Source organism: Heterodontus francisci, chromosome 1 (genome assembly GCF_036365525.1).
Source record: "Heterodontus francisci isolate sHetFra1 chromosome 1, sHetFra1.hap1, whole genome shotgun sequence".
In the NCBI taxonomy this organism is placed as follows: domain Eukaryota; kingdom Metazoa; phylum Chordata; class Chondrichthyes; order Heterodontiformes; family Heterodontidae; genus Heterodontus; species Heterodontus francisci.
This window is the reverse complement of record NC_090371.1, coordinates 66435556-66455579: the sequence shown is the minus strand read 5'-3', so window position 1 is coordinate 66455579 and position 20024 is coordinate 66435556. Positions and strand designations below refer to the sequence as shown.

The following is a 20024-nucleotide window of genomic DNA, read 5'->3' as shown; positions in this document are numbered from 1 at the left end:
GTGCATCCACTGTCTCTGCAGCTACCTCTTTTAGTATCCTAGGATGTAGGCCATCAGGTCTTGGGAATTTGTCAGTTTTTAGTCCCTTAAGTTTTTTACAATACTTTTCTCCTCTGCTGAAAACCTTAAGCTCCTCACTCTTATTAGTGCCTAGGTTACCCTCTGTTTCTGATATGTAATTTGTGTCTTTTACTATGAAGACAGACACAAAATATTTGTTCAATGCCTCTGCCATTTCCTTATTTCCCCATGATAACTTCTATTTCTGCATCTAAGGGACCAATGTTTACTTTAACCACTCTCCTTTTTATATGATATAAAATAAAAACAGAAAGTGCTGGAAATACTCAGCAGGTCAGGCAGCATCTGTGGAGAGAGAAACAGAGTTAATGTTTCAGGTCTGTGACCTTTCATCAGAACTGGCAAAGGTTAGAAAAGATGTACTTGTAAAAGCTCTTACAATCCATTTTTATATTCCTGGCTAGTTTATTCTATTTTTTCCCTTTTATCAACTTTTTGGTCATCCTTTGCCGGTGTCTAAAAGCTCTCCCAATCCTCAGCCTTACTATTATTCTTCCTAACATTATAAGCCTCTTTTAATCTAATACTATCCTTAACTTCCCTCATAAGCCACCGATGGATCTTTCTCATTGAGTTTTTGTTATTTAATGGAATGTATTTTTGAAAAATTTGAATCATTTCTTTAAATGTTTCCCATTGTTTATTTACCACCATATCTTTTAGCTTTTTTAACCTATCAACCTTAGCCAGCTCTCCCCACATACCTACATAACTGACATTGTTTAAGATTCTTGTTTTGGACTTGTGTATGTCACATCCTAAGACTTAATATGGAATTCAATTGTATTATGATCAGTTTTTGCCCGAGGATCTTTTACTATGAGATTACTAATTAAAGCTGCCTCATTGCTGATGTGGAAAGTGAAGGGTTGCCAGAGTTCATACTGTTAAAATTGTTTTTTTCTCCCTCTGTACCTTTCCATCATGATCTTGGGGTGTGCTTATCTGTGTGTACGGGTCAAATGTGATTATACCAAAAAATTATATCAAGGGATACTTCCAATGAGATGCTGTATGATTTTTGAGAGACAGCTTTTCTGATTTTGCCTCCTAACTGAAGTGTTTTTTCCTTCCCCACAACATTGCACAATGCTAGATCTAGCTTTATTCCTAGTTGGTTCCTAGGGGATAACATTGGCATGGATAGAAAATTGGTTAGCTAACAGAAAACAGAGTAGGCATAAATGGGTCATTTTCTAGTTGCAAGATGTAACGAGTGGTGTGCCACAGGGATCTGTGCTGGGACCTCAACTTTTTACAATTTATATAAATAACTTGGATGAAGGGACTGAAGGTATGGCAGCTAAATTTGCTGATGACTCAAAGATAGGTAGGAAAGTAACTTGCGAAGAGGACATGAGGCTACAAAGGGATATAGATAGGTTAAGTGAGTGGGCAAAGACCTAGCAAACGGAGTATAATGTGGGAAAGTGTGAAATTGTCCACTTTGTCAGGAAGAATAGAAAAGAAGCATATTATCTAAATGGTGAAAGATTGCAGAGATCTGAGGTGCAGAGGGATCTGGGTGTCCTAGTGCATGAATTGCAAAAGGTTAGTATGTTGGTACAGTATGTAATTAGGAAAGCCAATAGAATGTTATTGTTTATCGTGAGGGGAATTGAATACAAAAGTAGGGAAGTTATGCTTCAGTTATACAGGGCATTGGTAAGACCACATCTGGAGTACTGTGTACAACACTGGTCTCCTTATTTAAGGAAGGATGTAAATGCTTTGGAGGCAGTACTGAGAAGGTTCACTAGACTAATACCTGGAAAGGGCAGACTGTCTTACGAGGAAAGATTGGACCAGGTGGGCTTGTATCCGCTGGAATTTAGAAGAATGAGGAGACTTGATTGAAACATAAGGGGTCTTGACAGGGTGGATGTGGAAAGGATGTTTCCTCTTGTGGGAGAATCTCGAACTGGGGTCACTGTTTAAAAGTTAGGGGTCGCCCATTTAAGACAGAGAAGAAGAGAAATTTTTTCTCTGAGGGTTGAGAGTCTTTGGAATTCTCTTTCTCAAAAGGCAGTGGACGCAGAGTCTGAATATTTTTAAGGCAGAGGTAGATAGATTCTTGTTAAGCAAGGGGATGGAAGGTTAGCGAGGGTTGGTGGAAATGTGGAGTAATCAGCTCAACCATGAACTTATTGAATGGCGGAGCAGGCTCAGTCACCTACTGCTGCTCCTAATTCGTACGTTCCACAATGTATTATTCTAGGAAACTTGCAAAAACATTGTGCAAACTCATCTTCGAGACTAACTTTGCCAATCTGATTTGTCTGGTCTATGTGAAGGTTCAAGTCCCCCAGAATTATTACATTGCCTTTGCTACAAGCTGCAATCATTTTGATACAGGTATTCAAAATCATGAGGGGTCTGGACAGAGTAGATAGGGAAAAACTGTTCCTACTTGTGAAATGATCAAGAACGAGACGGCACAGATTTAAGGTAATTGACAAAAGAATCAATGACGACAGGAGGAAATTCTTTTTCATGCAGCAAGTGGTTAGGATTTGGAATGCACTGCCGGAGATTGTGGTGGAGGCAAGTTTAATCGCGACATTCAAAAGGGAATTAGATCATTATCTGCCAAGGAAGAATGTACAGGGTCACAGGAAGGAGGCGGGGAATGGATTAAGTGAATTGCTCATCCAGAGAGCTGGTGCAGATATGGGCTGAATGGCCTCCTTCTGTGCTGTAACAATTTTGTGATTTCTTGCTTAATGCTCTGTCCAGCTGTCTCACTACTGTTAGGTAGCCTATAAACTACGCCCACGGACCTTTGCTGACCTTTGTTAACCCTAATCTCCATCCATACTGATTGTACTTCCTGATCTTCTGCGCCAAGATCCTTTCTTACTACTGCCCTTGTATTACCCTTTTGAAATGTTAGGTATCCTGGAATATTTATTTCCCAACCTTGGTCACTTTGCAACCACGTCTTTGTAATGGCGATTTATATTGAACCCATTTATCTCTTTCGCTAGTTCATCTATTTTGTTACAAATGCTTCATGCATTCAGATAAAGAGTCTTTAATTTTTTTTTACCATTGCTCCTTGTACAGACCTTATTTGATGAGACTCTAGCACTGTTAAACTCTCTGTCCCTTCCTGTCCTACTCTTTGTCTTTCCCCAAATTGCCACGCTGATCTGCTGTTGCGATTTTTCTCTTTAGATTTCTAAATCCCCCTTCACCTGATGACTCTCCCCCTTTTAGTTTAAAACCCTATCCATAGTCCTAGTTATGCGATTTCCTAGGACGCTGATCCCTGCCCGGTTCAGGTGGAACCCATCCGAACCATCCTGTTTTTTATCTTCCCCCCCCCCCCCATACTGGTGCCAGTGCCCCACGAATCAAAACCCCATCTTCCCCCACCACTCCTTCAGTTACGCGTTTGATTCTCTAATTTGCTTCACCCAATGCCAATTAGCATGTGGCTCAGGTAACAGTCCAGAACCTTTTTTATTATTTTTATTTAGAGATACAGCACTGAAACAGGCCCTTCAGCCCACTGAGTCTGTGCTGACCAACATCCACCCATTTATACTCATCCTACTTTAATCCCATATTCCCTGCCACATCCCCACCATTCTCCTACCACCTACCTACACTAGGGGCAATTTACAATAGCCAATTTCCCTATCAACCTGCAAGTTTTTGGCTGTGGGAGGAAACCGGAGCACCCAGCAAAAACCCAAGCGGTCACAAGGAGGCTGTAGTGCTAACCACTGTGCCGCCCTAAGGTTCTGCATTTTAATTTGGTCCCTAACTCTTCAACTCAGCAGAACATCATTCCTAGTTCAGTCTATGTTGTTAATTTGCACGTGTACCATGACAATTGGATCCGTCTGCTAAAAGTTTGTCTCCAGCCTCAAGGAGATGCCTTTAACCCTGGCACCAGGCAGGCAACACAATCTTTGGAATTCCTGATCACGGCTGCAGAGAAGGGAATTCCCGGTTCTCTCGAGACTTTAGATAAATTTAAAAAAGTCAATTTAAAAGGTCATTTCAGTGAGCTGTAGTCTTTAAAAGTATTTTTGTCGTGAAAAGGCAATAGATACATCAATATGATCTAGGAATGTCTATATGAACCACAGAAAAGTTACAGTATAGAAGGAGGCCATTCAGCCTGCCATGTCTGCGCCGGCCAAAGAATCTAGCCGCTCAATCTAATTCCACCTTCCAGCAACCTGTCCATAGCCTTGCAGGTTACAGCAGTTCAGGTGCGTGTCGACGTACCTTTGTAAATGAGTTGAGGGTTTCTGCCTCCACCACCATTCCTGGCAGTGAATTCCAGACACCCGCCACCCTCCTGGGTGAAAAAGTTTTTCCTCATGTCACCTCTAATCCTTCTACCAGTCACCTTATATCAGTGCCCCCTGGTAACTGACCTCTCCGTCAAGGGTAACAGGTCCTTCCTGTCTACTCCATCTAGGCCCCTCATAATTTTGTACACCTCAATTAAATCACCCCTCAGCCTTCTCTATTCGAAGGAAAACAACCCTAGCCGATCCAATCTTTCCTCATAGCTGCTACTTTCAAGCCCTGGCAACTTTCTTGTAAATCTCTGTACTCTCTCCAGAGCAATTATGTCCTTCCTGTAATGTGGTGACCAGAACTGTACACAATATTCCAGCTGTGGCTTAACCAGCATTTTATACAGTATTTTATATTCTATACCTCGGCCAATAAAGAAAAGCATTCCATATGCCTTCACTCTATCTACCTGTCCTGCCACCTTCAGGGACCTTTGGACATGAACTCCAAGGTCTCTCAATTCTTTTATCCCTCTCAATATCCTCCTGTTTATTGTGTATTCCCTTGCTTTGTTGTCCTCCCCAAATGCATTACCTCACACTTCTCTGGATTAATTTAGCAAGCCATGTTCCTGGCGATAATTCCTTTTTCAATTTCCCCTGTGTTTGATGACTCACTATATTCTGTTAATTCTGAAAAAAAAAATTGTTTACCTTGTTTGCAGATTGCTTGCAGTCTCTAGTGGCCAAAGTTAAGTATTGCAGCTTTGCAAGATTACATTTTTGTCAATTTATGATCTTTTCAGCACTTATGGATTGTAGACCAGTATGCCTACACAAATATTCTATTCCGGAGGAGGAAACCTAAAAGCACTTAGTTGAGAATGAGAAACCATTCATGGATCACTGTATAGCATTATTTGGAGGGCTATATTCTCTGAACTTTTGAGTCTCAAGATTAATGAAATGAAAAGGGGTGAGATTTTTGATACCAAAAAAGTGATCATAAAAGAGGAATTCTGTGAAATGATTTTCAATTGAACGAGAGCTTTTTTTCTGGACAAGCCCAAATTGATATAAAGAGCTCATTGTTTTCAGATCCAGTAAAAGTGTTTCATATTTCAATCTTTTTCTGTATCTTACTAGAATCAGTGTCATTTCTGGTGCAGAAGGAGGCTATTCAGCCATTGAGTCTATTCTGGCTCTCCCTAGAGCAATCCGATCAGTCCCATTCTCCCACTCTATTCCCATAGACCTGCAAGCTTATTTCCTTCAAGGGCCCATCCAATTTCTTTTTGAAAATCATTGCTCATCCCTGCTTCTACCACCCTCGTAGGCAATGAGTTCCAGGTCATTACCACTCACTGCATAAAAAAGTTCTTCCTTTTCCCCACCCCTCCCCCCACCCCTAGCATCTCTTGCCCAAAACCTTCAATCTGTGTCCCCTCGTCCTTGTACCATCAGGTAATGGAAACAGGTTTTCTTTATCTACCTTATCTCAGCCAGTCATAATCTTGTACAAATCTCTGCTCAATCGCTTCTCTCAACCACTTTCTCCATATGTCCTGCCATCTTTAAAGACACATACACATGTACCCCTAGATCTCTCTGTCACTGCACACTCTTTAGAAATTGGCTATTAAGTCTATATTGCCTCTCCCTATTCCTTCTGCCAAGATGCATCACACTTCTCTATATTAAGTTCCATTTGCCACTTGTCTGCCCATTCTGCTGGCCTGTCAATGACCTGTTGCAGTTGATTATTATCCCCACTGTTTGCCACACCTCTAAGCTTAGTACCATTGGCAAATTTTGAAATGTTACTCTATTTCATTAACCAAGTCATTAAATAGCAAAAAAGCTATGGTCTTAGAACTATCTACAGTCCTTCAATAGGAAAAATTGCCATTTACCACGACTCACTGTTTTCTGTCCTTAAGCCAATTTTTTATCCAAGCTGACCCTGACCCTCATTCCATGGCCCTCAATTTTATTAACCATCCTTTTATGTGCAACTTTGTCAAACAGTTTCTTAAAATTTATATAGACAACATCCATTGCATTCTCTTCATGAACACTGTTACTTCATCAAAAAATCCACTTAGATTAGTCAAGCACGATCTACCTTTTAAAAATCCATGCTGATTCTCCTTAATTAACGCAAAGCTCTCCATGCCTGTTGATTTTTTTTTTTGATTTCCTGATTGTTTCTAAAACCTTTCCCATCACTGATGTTACACTGTAGTTACGATTACGATTAGAGATACAGCACTGAAACAGGCCCTTCGGCCCACCGAGTCTGTGCCGAACATCAACCACCCATTTATACTAATCCTACACTAATCCCATATTCCTACCACGTCCACACCTGTCCCTATATTCCCCTACCACCTACCTATATTAGGGGCAATTTATAATGGCCAATTTACCTATCAACCTGCAAGTCTTTGGCTGTGGGAGGAAACCGGAGCACCCGGCGAAAACCCACGCAGACACAGGGATTTCTTTTAGCAACCTGAGTTGCAAGCATCTGGACCAGGCTAACCCTAGTCAGGGTAAAATGGAACCAAAGACTGACAGGAAAAATTGCAAGGGAACAATGGTTGATCTTTGAGGATAGGCTGCTTCAGGTACAGGCTAGGTACATTCCAATAAGAGCAAAAGATAGGGAAACCAAATCCAGGGCTCCTTGGATGACAGGGGAGATGGAGAATATGTTGAAACTGGGTCAAATACAGTAAGATGAGAGGGGAAGTGAAGAGGAAAATAAGACTGGCAAAGAGGAAATATGAGAATAGAATGCCAGCCAACATAAAAAGAAAGACAAAAATCATCATCCAGCATGTAAATAGTAAGCGGGTTGTAAACTGAGAGTGGGCCCTATTAGGGACAAAGAAGGTGATCTATGCTTGGAGGACGAGGGCAAGACTAGAATACTTAATGAGAACTGTGTAACAGTGTTTAAGGAAGAGAATGCTGACAAAATATTGATCGATATGGAGGTGGTAAAGGTAATGGATGGGGTAAAAAGTGAGACACAGAAGGTACTGGAAAGGCTGTCATCCCATTGAAGCTAGTCCTCTTCTAATTTAGACGTTCTACTTTAGTTTGTTATTCTATTGAACAAAATACCAAAGTAGTAAGGATGTTAAATGTGTGTCAACTAGAACATCATAAATAGAAGTAGGAATAGGCCATAAAGCCCCTCGAGCCTGCTCTGCCATTCAATAGGATCATGGCTGATTCACCTCAACTCTGCTTCCTGCCCTATCCCTATATTCCTCAATTGCCTTAGTGGTGCAGTTGGGAAGGGGTGGGGTGGGGGGTGTTCTTTGGTTGGAAATCAGTTTTGAACAGACATCCGTCTTAGCTTTTGACTGAAAGCAAAGGAAAGGCCCTGATTTAATGTTACAGTAAAAAAAATGTCATCACCCAGGATTTACTGTGTGCTCATTTATCCAGTGTGCTGCATTGTTTTCCAGTTTACAGATGCTGTTGTAAAAGTCCAGGCCTCTCTGGGGAATATTTCCAGCAAAAGAGAAAGGATAAAAACTCTGTATAAGAAGAGTAAGTACAGACTACTCTGTTCAAAGCAAGATTGGGTTATATGTTGCACTGAGATTAAAATTTACTATTCTTGGATGTTTATCTTGTATGTAAACTTTTTTTCAAGTATTTTTCACTCTTCGTTTTGAAATCCCAAAATTTATGCTTGGATAAATATCTCTAGATCCGCTTATTTAAAAGTCATTTTTTTATTTAGAAACTAAGATGAAAAGCAATGACCATACTGCAGGACACCTCCAAGTTTGAAAAGTGGAAAAAATTGAGAGAAATCAAGAAATAGAGAAAAGGTAAATCAGGAAGTAATCAAGTAATCGCAAGTTTGGGTTTAAAAACCTCATGGTAGTGCAGGTGCAAAGGACAGAAAGGTAAGGAGTTCTGTAGTTTTGAGATCCTGAGGAAAAGATATTGGGAGCCTGTGCAGTAGAATGGTGTTACACTCTTTAGATATGACATCAGTGTTGATTAGTTTGGAGCTTTATAGAGAATTGAGTGCCAAAGAGGAGACTGAACTGTTGTTGGCAGCTTTATTAATGGAGGAGATGCTGGAAATCTGTTTAAAGTCAGGAGAGAGTACAGCTAAGATGAAGAAAGATTGCAGTTGGCATCATCAAAGAAGTGGCTGCTGTTAGACTTACAAGAGATGTGAAGGAACTGTGTATTTGCAGAGTTGACACAATTTTCAAGAGATTAAGATGTAGTGCTTCAACTGCAAGAGTCCTGGGCGCTGTGTGCACTGAAAGCACATAATTTACAGGAAGTTCATGTAGAATACAATTAGCTGCAATGGGCAGATAGGACTGGAGAACACCCTCGATCACCACAACAGTGATCATAGTATTATTAGATTCAACTTGATCAAAGTTATCAAAAATTTAATGCTTGTTCTGGATTTCAAGTGGATTTGCATAGGTGGCAGGAGTCTTGAATCAGGTAGATTGGATAAGCCTATGAAAAAGGGACATTACCAACACAGAAGAAAAATGGAATGCCTTTATAATATTGGAAAATGAAGCTATCTTAGCAGTCATTGGGCATTAAGAACTGCATTGGCTCTTGAACGATTCCTGGGCAAATTCAGGTGGGATCTCGGGTTACAGTAGAGGTATTAAATGCTCAGTTAATGCATTGTACAATTGATTAAAATTATAAATGTCAAGATGGATATAGTTATAGTCCTACATACCATGAGGGATCTCATGGAGATTGGGTGGATGGACCTTGCTGTACTCGCTCGCGAGTGCTCCAAGAAACAGGAGCTGTGCTTATACAGGCTCTTTCTCAGATATTTAATAGCTCTCCATGTTCAGTGATCCTCATGGACTAGTGGAAAGCCCACATGATGTCAATATTCCAAAAGGGCAACAAGTTGTAACTGGGAAATTACAGGCCAATTAGATTGGCTTTGGTTATAATAAAGCTGCTTGAAGGGATCATGACCACCATGACAGGTTTAACATGGGTTCTAGCAAAGATGCACAACTGGCTGTAAGACCGTGCACCCTCCCACCATCCACTCACCCTCCTCCTTACCCTGTGTCAGCAGCTTCCCCCATTATCGTCTGCACCCGTCGCCTGCATTATTTTCCTTCACTCCGACAGCATATCTCCTCATGTCCCCTCCCCCTCTCGTTATTCCTGTCTTCAGTTTCTTCCTGTCTGGTTAAAGTTAACCAAGTGACTCCTGACAACGCAGCAGCCCGCGGACGTCCTGAGAGAGCTGCCAGCGGTGCACGTGCGCAAACGGTCCCCTGCCGTCTTGCCAGGACTGGTTCGCGCATGCGCGGGAAGACGCTATCGTGCAGCGCTCAACGTCATCGCGTAATGTGCCTGGTCGGTCTCCACGCATGCGTTTGACGTTTGCGACTGCGTGGTAAAGCATCTGATCGTTTCCTGCTCCCCGTACCCCGCCACCTCTCTCTCTGGCCGCTCGCCCCCTGCTTCCACCCCCCTGCCAGCTGCCAGCTCTAGGCCGCGCCGCTTCCTCCTGTTGGTCACTCACTCTCCTACGTCGACCTGTCATCACTCCCGGCTCACCTCGCTTCTTCAGGCGGGCAGGGAGCGAGAGGCTGGAGAGCGGGTGGGATAAATCTGTGATAAGCCAAAGACTTGCAGGTTGATAGGTAAATTGGCCATTGTAAATTGCCCCTAGTGTAGGTAGGTGGTAGGAGAATGGTGGGAATATGGGATTAATGTAGGATTAGTATAAATGGGTGATTTAATAGTTTCCTACATTATATCAGTGACTACACATCAAAAGTATTAGCTGTAAAGTACTTTGGGGCATCCTGAGATTGTGAAGGGTGCTATATAAATGCAACTGTGTTTATCTTACTAATCTGGTTGATTTTTTTTTTGGTTATTTTTTGATTATGTTGGTAGCCAAATCGATAGCGTATCCCCAAATTTCATGAGTCATGGAGATTGTGGCACAGAAAGAAGCCATTCAGCCCATCTAGTCCATGTTTTCTATAGAGCAATCCAGGCAGTCCCATTGCTGTGCTCTATCCCCATAGTCCTTCAATACTTCAGGTGCTCATCCAATTTCCTATTGAAATTATCAATTGGCACCGCTGACACCACCTTCATAGACAATGTGTTCCAGGTCATTACCATTTGCTCTGTTTGGAAAAAAAACGTTCTTCCTCACATCCCCCCCCACGCCTGTATTTCTTGCTTAAAACATTAAATCTGTGTCCCCAGTTCTTTTTTCTACCTTACAAAACCTGTCAATCTTGTACATCTCCATCAAATCTCCCCACAACTTCCTTTGCTTTGAGGAAAACAACCTCAGTTTCTCCAACCTAAAATAAAAGCAAAATACTGCAAATGCTGGCATTCTGAAATAAAAAGAGAAACTGCTGCAAATATTTCACAGGTCAGGCAGCATCTGTGGAGAGAGAAGCAGAATTAACGTTTCAAGTTAGTGACCTTTCATCAGACCTGAAGCTTATTCAAAGAGGTAGGTTTTAAGGAATGTCCTAAAGGAGTAAAACGAGGCAGAGAGGTGTAGATAGGGTATTCCAGACCTTATGGCCTACGCAACTGAACCATGGCCATCAGTGGTGGAGCAATTCAAATTGGGGGATTCGTAAGAGCCCAGAATTTATTAGTACAGATATCTCAGAGGGTTGTGGGCTGGAGGAGGTTACAGAGATGGGGAAGGCCATTGAGGGATTTGAAAACAAGGATGAGAATTTTAAAATCAAGATGTTGCTTGATCGGGAGCCATTGTAAGCAGGGATGATAGAGGAATGAAACTTGATGTGAGCTAAGACACAGGCAGCCGAGTTTTGGATAACAAGTTTATGAAGGGTAAAATATGGGAGACCAGCCAGGAGTGCGCTGGAATAGTCTAGTGTAGAAGTAAAGAAGGCATGAATGTGGGTTTCGTAAGCAGGTGAACTGAGATACACGTAGTCAGGCGATGTTACAGAGGTCGAAACCTGTGGTCTTAAGTGATGGTACTCATTTCAGAAGCTCATCTCATGTTCAGATGTGAAACCAAGGTTGCAAACCAAATGGCTTAGTCTTAGAATGTTGCCAGGCAGAAGGATGGAGTCAGTTGCTTGAACAGTTTGGAACGGCGACTGAAACAATGGCTTCAGTGTTCTCACTATTTAATGGGAGGAAGTTTCTGTGCTGGGTGCTAGATGAGCAGTCTGATAATTTAGCAACACTGGAGGAGTCATGAGTGGTGGTGGTGAGGTAGCACTGGATGTCGTTAGCATACATGTGAAAAGCAGTGCTGGGCTTTTGATTGATGTCACCAAGAGGCAGCATGTAGATTAGAAATCTGAGAAGGCCAAGGATAGATTCTTGGGGACACCAGAGGTAATGGTGGGGGAGCAGGGAGAGAAGCCATTTCAAGTGATTCCCTGGAAACTATTAGATAAGTAAGAATGGAACCAGGTGAGAGCAGTCCCACCCAGCTGGGCGACTGTGGATAGACATTGGAGGAGGATTGTGTGGTGAAACGTGTCAAAGGCTGCAGACAGGTTGAGAAGGATGAAGAGCAAGAGTTATTCACATACAATGTCATTTGTAACTTTGAGAGCTGTTTCGGTACTCTGGCAGGGGCAGAAACCTGATTGGAAGCATTCAAACATGGGATTCCGGAAAATATGCGAATGGATTTGGGAGGCAACAATGCGTTCAAGGGTTTTGGCGAGGAAGGGGAAGTTGGAGATGGAGTGGTAATTTACAAGCTCATCAACAACCCCCCCACCGTACCCCCTCCAGTTCTCTCTGTCCCTGCACACTCTTTAGAACTGTGCCATTAAGTCTATATTGCCTCTCCCTATCCCCCTCAATTCTCTATTAAATTTCATCTGCCCCTTGTCTCCGTATTCTGCTAGTCTATTTATGTCCTATTACATATGAACATGGGAAATCGGAGCACGAATAGGCCATTTGGCCCCTCGAACCTGCTCCACCATTCAACTAGATCCTGGATGATCTACCTCAACGCCATTTTTTCGCACTATCCCCATATCCGTTGATCTCTTTAATATCTAGAAATCTGTTGATCTCTTGTCTTGAGTATATTTAATGATTGAGACTCCACAGCCCTCTGGGGTGGAGAATTCCAAAGGTTCACCACCATCTGAGTGAAGAAATTCCTCCTTATCTCAGTCCTAAATAGTCTACTTCTTGTTCTGAGACTGTGTCCCCTGGGTTCTAGACCAACCCCCTGCCCCTCTCTTCCCCCCCCCCCCCCCCCACCCCCAACAGCCCTTTAGCTAGGGGAAGCATCCTGCATCTACCCTGCGAGCCCTTTAAGAATTTTTTATGCTTCAGTGAGATCACCTGTCATTCTTCTGAACTCTAGAGAATATAGGCCCAGTCTTCTCAATTTCTTCTCTTAGGACAATCCCACCATCCCAGGAATCAGTCTGGTGAACCATTATTGCACTCCCTCTGTGGCAAGAATATTCTTCCTTGGGTAAGGAGACCAAAACTGTACGCAATGCTCCAGGTGCGGTCTCACCAAGGCTCTATGCAATTGCAGCAAGACTTGTTTACGACTGTACTCAAATCCACTTGCAACAAAGGCTAACATACCATTTGCCTTCCTAATTTCTTGCTGCACCTAGCGTCTTGGAGTTATACAGCACAGAACCAGGCCCTTCAGCCCATTGTGTCCGTGCTAGTCATCAAGCACCTATCTATTTTCATCCCATTTTCAAGCACTTGGCCCCTAGCCTTGTATGCTATGACGTTTCAAGTGCTCATCTAAATACTTAAATGTGAGAGTTCCTGCTCCTACCACCCCTTCAGGCAGTGTGTTCCAGATTCCAACCACCCTCTGGTGAAAAAACCTGCATGTTAGCTTTTAGTGATTTATGATCAAGGACACCCAGGTCCTTTTGGACACCAACACTTTCCACTCTCTCTCCATTTAATACTCCGTATTTCTGTCTTTCCTACCAAAGTGGATAACTTCACATTTTCCCACATTATATTCCATCTGCCATGTTCTTAAGCTGTCTAAGTCCCCTTGAGGCCTCTTTGCATCCTCCTCCCAACTCACGTTCCCACCTAATTTTCTGTCATCAAACTTGGAAATATTACATTTAGTCCCCACATCCAAATCATTGATGGAGATTGTGAATAGCTGGGGCCCAAGCACCAATCCTTGCGGTACGCCACTAGTCACAGCCTGCTAAGCTGAGAATGACACGTTTATTCCTACTCTCTCTTTTCTGTTCGTTAACCAATTCTCAATTAAATTAAATCACCAGGGCCGGATGAAATGTACCCTAAGCTGTTAAAAGAAGCAAGAGAGAAAATAGCTGAAGGTCTGACCATCATTTTCCAGTCCTCATTGGATGCAGGTGTGGTGCCGGAGGACTGGAGAACCTCTAACGTTGTTCCTCTGTTTAAAAGGGAGCGAAGGATAGACTGAATAGTTACTGGCCAGTCAGTCTAACCTCAGTAGTGGGCACTTTATTGGAATCTATTCTGAAAGATAGGATAAATTGTCACTTAGAAAGGCACAGGTTAATTAAGGATAGTTGGCATGGATTTGTCAAGGGAGGATCTTGTTTGACCAACTTGATTGAATTTTTGAAGAAGTAACAAGGAAGATAGATGAGGGTAGTGCAGTTGATGTGGTCTGCATGGATTTTAGCAAGACTTTTGACAAGGCCCCACATGGCAGACTGGATTAAAAAAAAAAAAAATCCCATGGGATCCAGGGAAATGCAGCAAGGTGGATACAAAATTGGCTCAGTGGCAGGAAACAAAGGGTAATTGTTGACAGGTGTTTTAGTGACTCGGGGGCTGTTTCCAGTGGCGTTCCGCAGAGCTCAGTACTAGGTCCCCTGCTTTTTGCGGTATATCATGATTTAGACGTAAGTGTAGGGGGCAGGATGACACAGAAATTGGTGGTGTCGTAAATAGTAAGGAGGAAGCCTTAGATTACAGGGCGATATAGATGGTTGGAGCGGTGGCAAATGGAATTTAATCCTGAGAAGTGTGAGGTGATGCATTTTGGGAGGACTAACAAGGCAAGGGAATATATAATGGAAGGTAGGAAATACAGAGGGTCAGAGGGACCTTTCTGTACTTGTCCATAGATCACTGAAGGCAGCAGCACAGGTAGTTAAGGTGGTTAGGAAAGCATCTGGGATACTTGCCTTTATTAGCCGAGTCAGAATATAAGCGCAGGGAGGTTATGGTGGAGCTGTATAAAATGCTAGTTAGGCCACAGCTGGAGTATTGTGTACAGTTCTGGGCACCACACTATAGGAAGGATGTGATTGCACTGCAGAGGGTGCAGAGGAAATTCACCAGGATGTTTCCTGGGCTGGAGCATTTCAGTTATGAAGAGAGACTGAAAAGGCTGGGGTTGTTTTCCTTCGAGCAGAGAAGGCTGAGGGGAGATACAATTGAGGTATACAAAATTATGAGGGGTATTGATAGGTTAGATAGGAAGAAACTTTTTCCCTTAGCGGAGGGGTTAGTAACCAAAGGGCATAGATTTAAGGCAAGGTGCAGGAGGTTTAGAGGGGATTTGAGGAAAAAAAATTTCACCCAGATGATGGTTGGAATCTGGAACGCACTGCCTGAAGAGGTGGTAGAGGCTGGAACCCTCACAACATTTAAGAATTATTTAGATGAGCACTTGAAACACCACAGCATACAAGGCTACGGACCAAGTGCTGGAAAATGGGATTAGAATAGGTAGGTGCTTGATGGCCGGCACAGACATGATGGGCCGAAGGGCCTGTTTCTGTGCAGAATAGCTCTGACTCTATGATCAAGAAGGTTGCGGTAGATAGCGAGAAGGATAGTTGTTGGCTGCAGGAAGATATTGATGGTCTGGTCAGATGGGCAGAAAAGTGGCAAATAGAATTCAACCTGGAGAAGTGTGAGATGATGCATTTGGGGAGGTCAAACAAGGCAAAGGAATACGCAATTAATGAGAAAATACTGAGAACTTTAAAGGAAGTGAGGGACCTTGGAGTGAATGTCCACAGATCCCTGAAGGTAACAGGACAGGTCGATAAGGGATATGGAATGCGGGAAACAGCGAGAGTGGAGTGGGAGCATAAAGAGCCCGGGAGAGAGATATAGAGTTCACTCACAGCGCCTGAGGTTTGAAAAATAGTCAACAGTGACATCACAGGAGTGCTGCAAGATGATTGGTTGGTAAGTAACTGCTGTTAGGGAATAACTCTAAATAGCTGGTTTTGTAACTAAAGAGAAAGGTCTACAGTTCTTTTTAATATAGTAGGTAGTGTTTTTTTGGGGGGGAACCAAGGTACCTAGTGTAAATGTAATGTTTGGGTAATTTAAGGGAGTAAAAACAGTGGGAGGGAAAGTGACATCACAGGAAAACCGTTAGTTCATTGGTTGGTAAGTAACTGCTAATTTGAATTCCTATTCTAAGTTGATTTCAGATTAAAGGTAAATAGGAGAAATATTTTACAGATTTTAAAAACTAAAGACCAGTCGGAAATTTAAAAAGCAAATTAAAATCTAATTAAATAAAAGAGATGCAGGGCCTGCATCTTGTGTTGTACCTGCATGATGTGGGTACTAGTGGACCCCATTGTGATTCCTTGTGACCACATCTGTAGCAAGTGTTGGCTGCTCGAGGACCACCGCTCAGAGTTGATGAGCTGGTGTCTGAGCTTCAGACACTGCGATACATCAGGGAGGGGGAGAGTTACCTGGACGCCGTGTTTCAGGAGGCAGTCACACCCCTTAGATTAACTACTGTGAATTCGGCCAGTGGTCAGGGACAGGAGGGAGTGACTATGAGTGAGGCAGGTAGAGGGATCCAGGAGGTAGTGCTGCGGGAGCCTCAGTCATTGTCCTTGTCCAACAGTTTTGTGATTCTTGCTCCCTGTGTGGACGAGAGCAGAGACTGTAGGGAGGATGAGCAAACTGACCACAGCACCGTGGTACAGGGAGCCATTCAAGTAGGGGGAGAAAAGAGATGTAGTCGTAATCGGTGATAGTATAGTTAGGGGCAGAGACACTGTTCTCTGTGGCCATGATCGAGAGTCCCGAAGGCTCTGTTGCCTACCTGGTGCCAGGGTTCGGAATATTTCACCTGGGCTGCAGAGGAACTTGGAGTGGGAGGGTAAAGATCCAGTTGTTGTGCTCCACGTAGGTACCAACGATATAGGTAGAATGAGGTTAGAGGTTCTGTTGAGGGAATATGAGCAGCTAGGGGCTAAATTAAAAAGCAGAACCAAAAAGGTGGTAATCTCCGGATTACTACCTGAGCCACGAGCAAATTGGCAAAGGGTCAATAAGATTAAAGAGGTAAATGCGTGGCTCAAAGATTGGTGTGAGAGAAATGGGTTTGAATTCGTGGGACATTGGCACCAGTACTGGGGAAGGAGGGAGCTGTTCTGATGGGACGGGCTCCACCTGAATCATGCTGGGACCAGAGTCCTGGCGAATTGTATAACTAGGGTTGTAGATAGGGCTTTAAACTAAATAGTGGGGGGGGGAGGATTCAGTTGCATGGAAAAACAGGAAGTTAAAGGAGAAGGTAGGAGTGCAGATTAGTGGTGAGGCTGATTGTTACCAAACTGCAAGAAGTATACTGGTTAAACCAGAAGAGAGAAATAATAAACAGGCGAATAAAGCATCAGTGTTGAGGGACAGGTTAGGGGTTATAGCCCAAATAAGAGTTCTATATACAAATGCAAGGAGTGCAAGAAATAAACTCAATGAACTGCAGGCACAAATTCAAATGGAAAATTATGATGTGGTGGCCATTGTGGAGACGTGGCTGCAGGATGTTCGGGACTGGGAACTAAATATACCTGGTTATAAAGTTTACAGGAGGGACAGGGAAAATGGCAGAGGGGGTGGAGTAGCCTTACTGATTAGAAATAATATCACCTCATTGGTGAGGGAGGAAAAAATGAGGGGAAAGCATCCAGTGGAGACCTTATGGGTGGAATTGAGGAACAGAAAAGGATCTAAAACTGTAATAGGTGTTGTGTATAGACCCCCTGGTAGCAGTTCTGAGGTGTTAGATTGTATAAATGCACAAATTAGGCAAGTGTGTAACAAAGGCAGAGTAGTATTAATGGGGGATTTTAACTTGCATATAGATTGGGAGAGGCAGACTAGCACCTGCTAGAAAGGTAGTGAATTTCTGGAATGTGTCTGGGATAGTTTCCTACAGCAATATGTCCTAGATGTAACAAGGGGACAGGCAATATTAGATTTAGTTATGAGTAATGAGCCAAATTTAATTAGCTTAACTGCGTGAACATTTATCAAATAGTGTTCACAACATGATCGAATTCAAGGTAGTGTTTGAAAGTGAAAAGCACGAATCAGCTACGATAATTTTAGACTTGGGTAAGGCTGACTTTATCGGGATGAGACAGAGACTGTCTGGGTAGATCTGTTAATGGGTCAAATGACTGAAGAGCAGTGGGGAGAATATTTAAAGAAACATTTAACGAAATACGGAGCGAGTATATACCCCTGAGAGGGAAAAGCTGCACTTCACAGAAAAAACAGCCATGTATAACTAAAGAGATTAGGGATAGCATAAAACAAAAAGAAATGGCTTACAAAAATGCAAAACGCAGCACAGATCCGGCCGAATGGGATCGATAAAAAGACCAGCAAAGAGTCACAAAGCAGCTTAAAAGAGCTACCAGAAGAGATTATGAAAGGAAACTTGTAAGGTACATCAAAATCAATAAGAAATTTTATAGTTACATAAAGGGAAAACGGGTGGTCAAGAGCAATGTAGGCCCACTAAAAGCTGAAACTGGAGATATTGTCATTGATAATGGGGAAATGGCAGACATGTTGAACAATTGTGTGGGCGGCACAGTGGCGCAGTGGTTAGCACCGCAGCCTCACAGCTCCAGCGACCCGGGTTCAATTCTGGATACTGCCTGTGTGGAGTTTGCAAGTTCTCCGTGTCTGCGTGGGTTTTCTCCGGGTGCTCCGGTTTCCTCCCACAAGCCAAAAGACTTGCAGGTTGGTAGGTAAATTGGCCAATATAAATTGCCCCTTGTATAGGTAGGTGGTAGGGAAATATAGTGACAGGTGGGGATGTGGTAGGAATGTAGGATTAGTATAGATAGGTGGTTGATGGTCGGCACAGACTCGGTGGGCTGAAGGGCCTGTTTCAGTGCTGTATCTCTAATAAAAAAAAAAATTACTTTGCCTCAGTATGTACAGTTGAAAAGGAGGATAACTTTCAGGAAGTCCCGAAAAAATTAATAGCCGATAGGGAACAGGGCCTTAATACAATTAACGTAAGCAAATCATCAGTAACAAGGAAATTAATGGAACTAAAGAGTGAGAAATCCCCAGGACCTGACTGTTTCCATCTGATGGTGTTAAAGGAAGTAGGGGAGTACATTGTAGATGCCCTAACTATAGTCTTTCAGAGTTCACTTGATTCAGGAGTGGTTCCTCTGTATTGGAAAATTGCACATGTCACTCCACCTTTTAAGAAGGGTGAAAGGGGGAACCAAGGAAATTACAGACCAGTTAGCCTGACATCTGTGGTGGGCAAGTTGCTGGAGTCTATAATCAAGGATAGGGTGACGGAACACCTAGAAAAATTTCAGTTAATCAGGGACAGCCAGATGGATTCATGACGGGAAGGTCATGCCTGACAAATCTCATTAAATTTTTTGAAGAGGAGACTAAGGTAGTGGACAGGGGAGTGTCTATGGATGTTATTCATATGGACTTCCAGAAGGCATTTGATAAAGTCCCACATAAGAGACTGTTAACTCAGGTAGAAGTCCATGGAGTTGAGGGCAAATTATTGACATGGTTAGAAGGTTGGTTGAGTGGTAGGCGACAGAGAGTGGGGATAATGGGAAAGTACTCCGATTGGTCAGGATGTGACTAGTGGTGTCCCGTAGGGATCTGTGTTGGGGCCTCAATTATTCACATTCATTAACGACTTGGATGATGGCATAGTAAGTCATATATCCAAATTTTCTGATGATACAAAGTTAGGTGGCATTGTAGATAGTCGAGATAGCATAAAATTGCAAAGAGATATTCATAGACTAGGTGAGTGGGCAAAACTGTGGCAGATGGATTTCAATGTGGGCAAGTGTGAGGTTTTCCATTTTGGACCAAAAAAGGATAGAGCAGGGTATTTTCTAAATGGGAAGAGGTTAAGTACAGTGGATGTCCAAAGAGACTTGGGGGTTCAGGTGCATAGATCTTTAAAATGCCACGAGCAAGTGCAGAAAATAATCAAAAAGGTTAATGGAATGCGAGCCTTTATATTTTTTTTTATTCATTCATGGGATGTGGGCGACGCTGGCCAGTCCAGCATTTATTGCCCATCCCATGTCACTGAATGGCTGCAGGGCAACCTGAAAGGGGAAGGTGGTAAGGCAGAGGTCATGGTACATGTTGGTACCAATGACATAGGTAGAAAGAGGGATGAGGTCTTGAATCAAGAATTCAGGGAGTTAGGCAGTAGACTAAAAAACAGGACCTCTAGGGTTGTAATCTTGGGATTACTCCCAGTGCCACATGCTAGCGAGTATAGAAATAGGAGAGTAGCACAGATGAATGCGTGGCTTTAGAGTTGGTGCAGGAGGGAGGGTTTTAGATTCCTGGACCACTGGGACCGTTTCTGGGGAAGGTGGG

The 20024-nt window shown here is 42.9% G+C and overlaps 1 protein-coding gene across 1 annotated transcript in view; it reads left to right on the top strand.

The window, feature by feature from the left end:
• dctn3 (dynactin 3 (p22)) overlaps positions 1-20024 on the top strand; it is a 38150-nt gene that overhangs the window by 4601 nt on the left and 13525 nt on the right. Inside the window, exon 2 of the mRNA XM_068031478.1 lies at positions 7823-7907. Within this exon, the coding sequence (XP_067887579.1) occupies positions 7823-7907 (85 nt within the window). The remainder of the gene's footprint in view (positions 1-7822; positions 7908-20024) is intronic.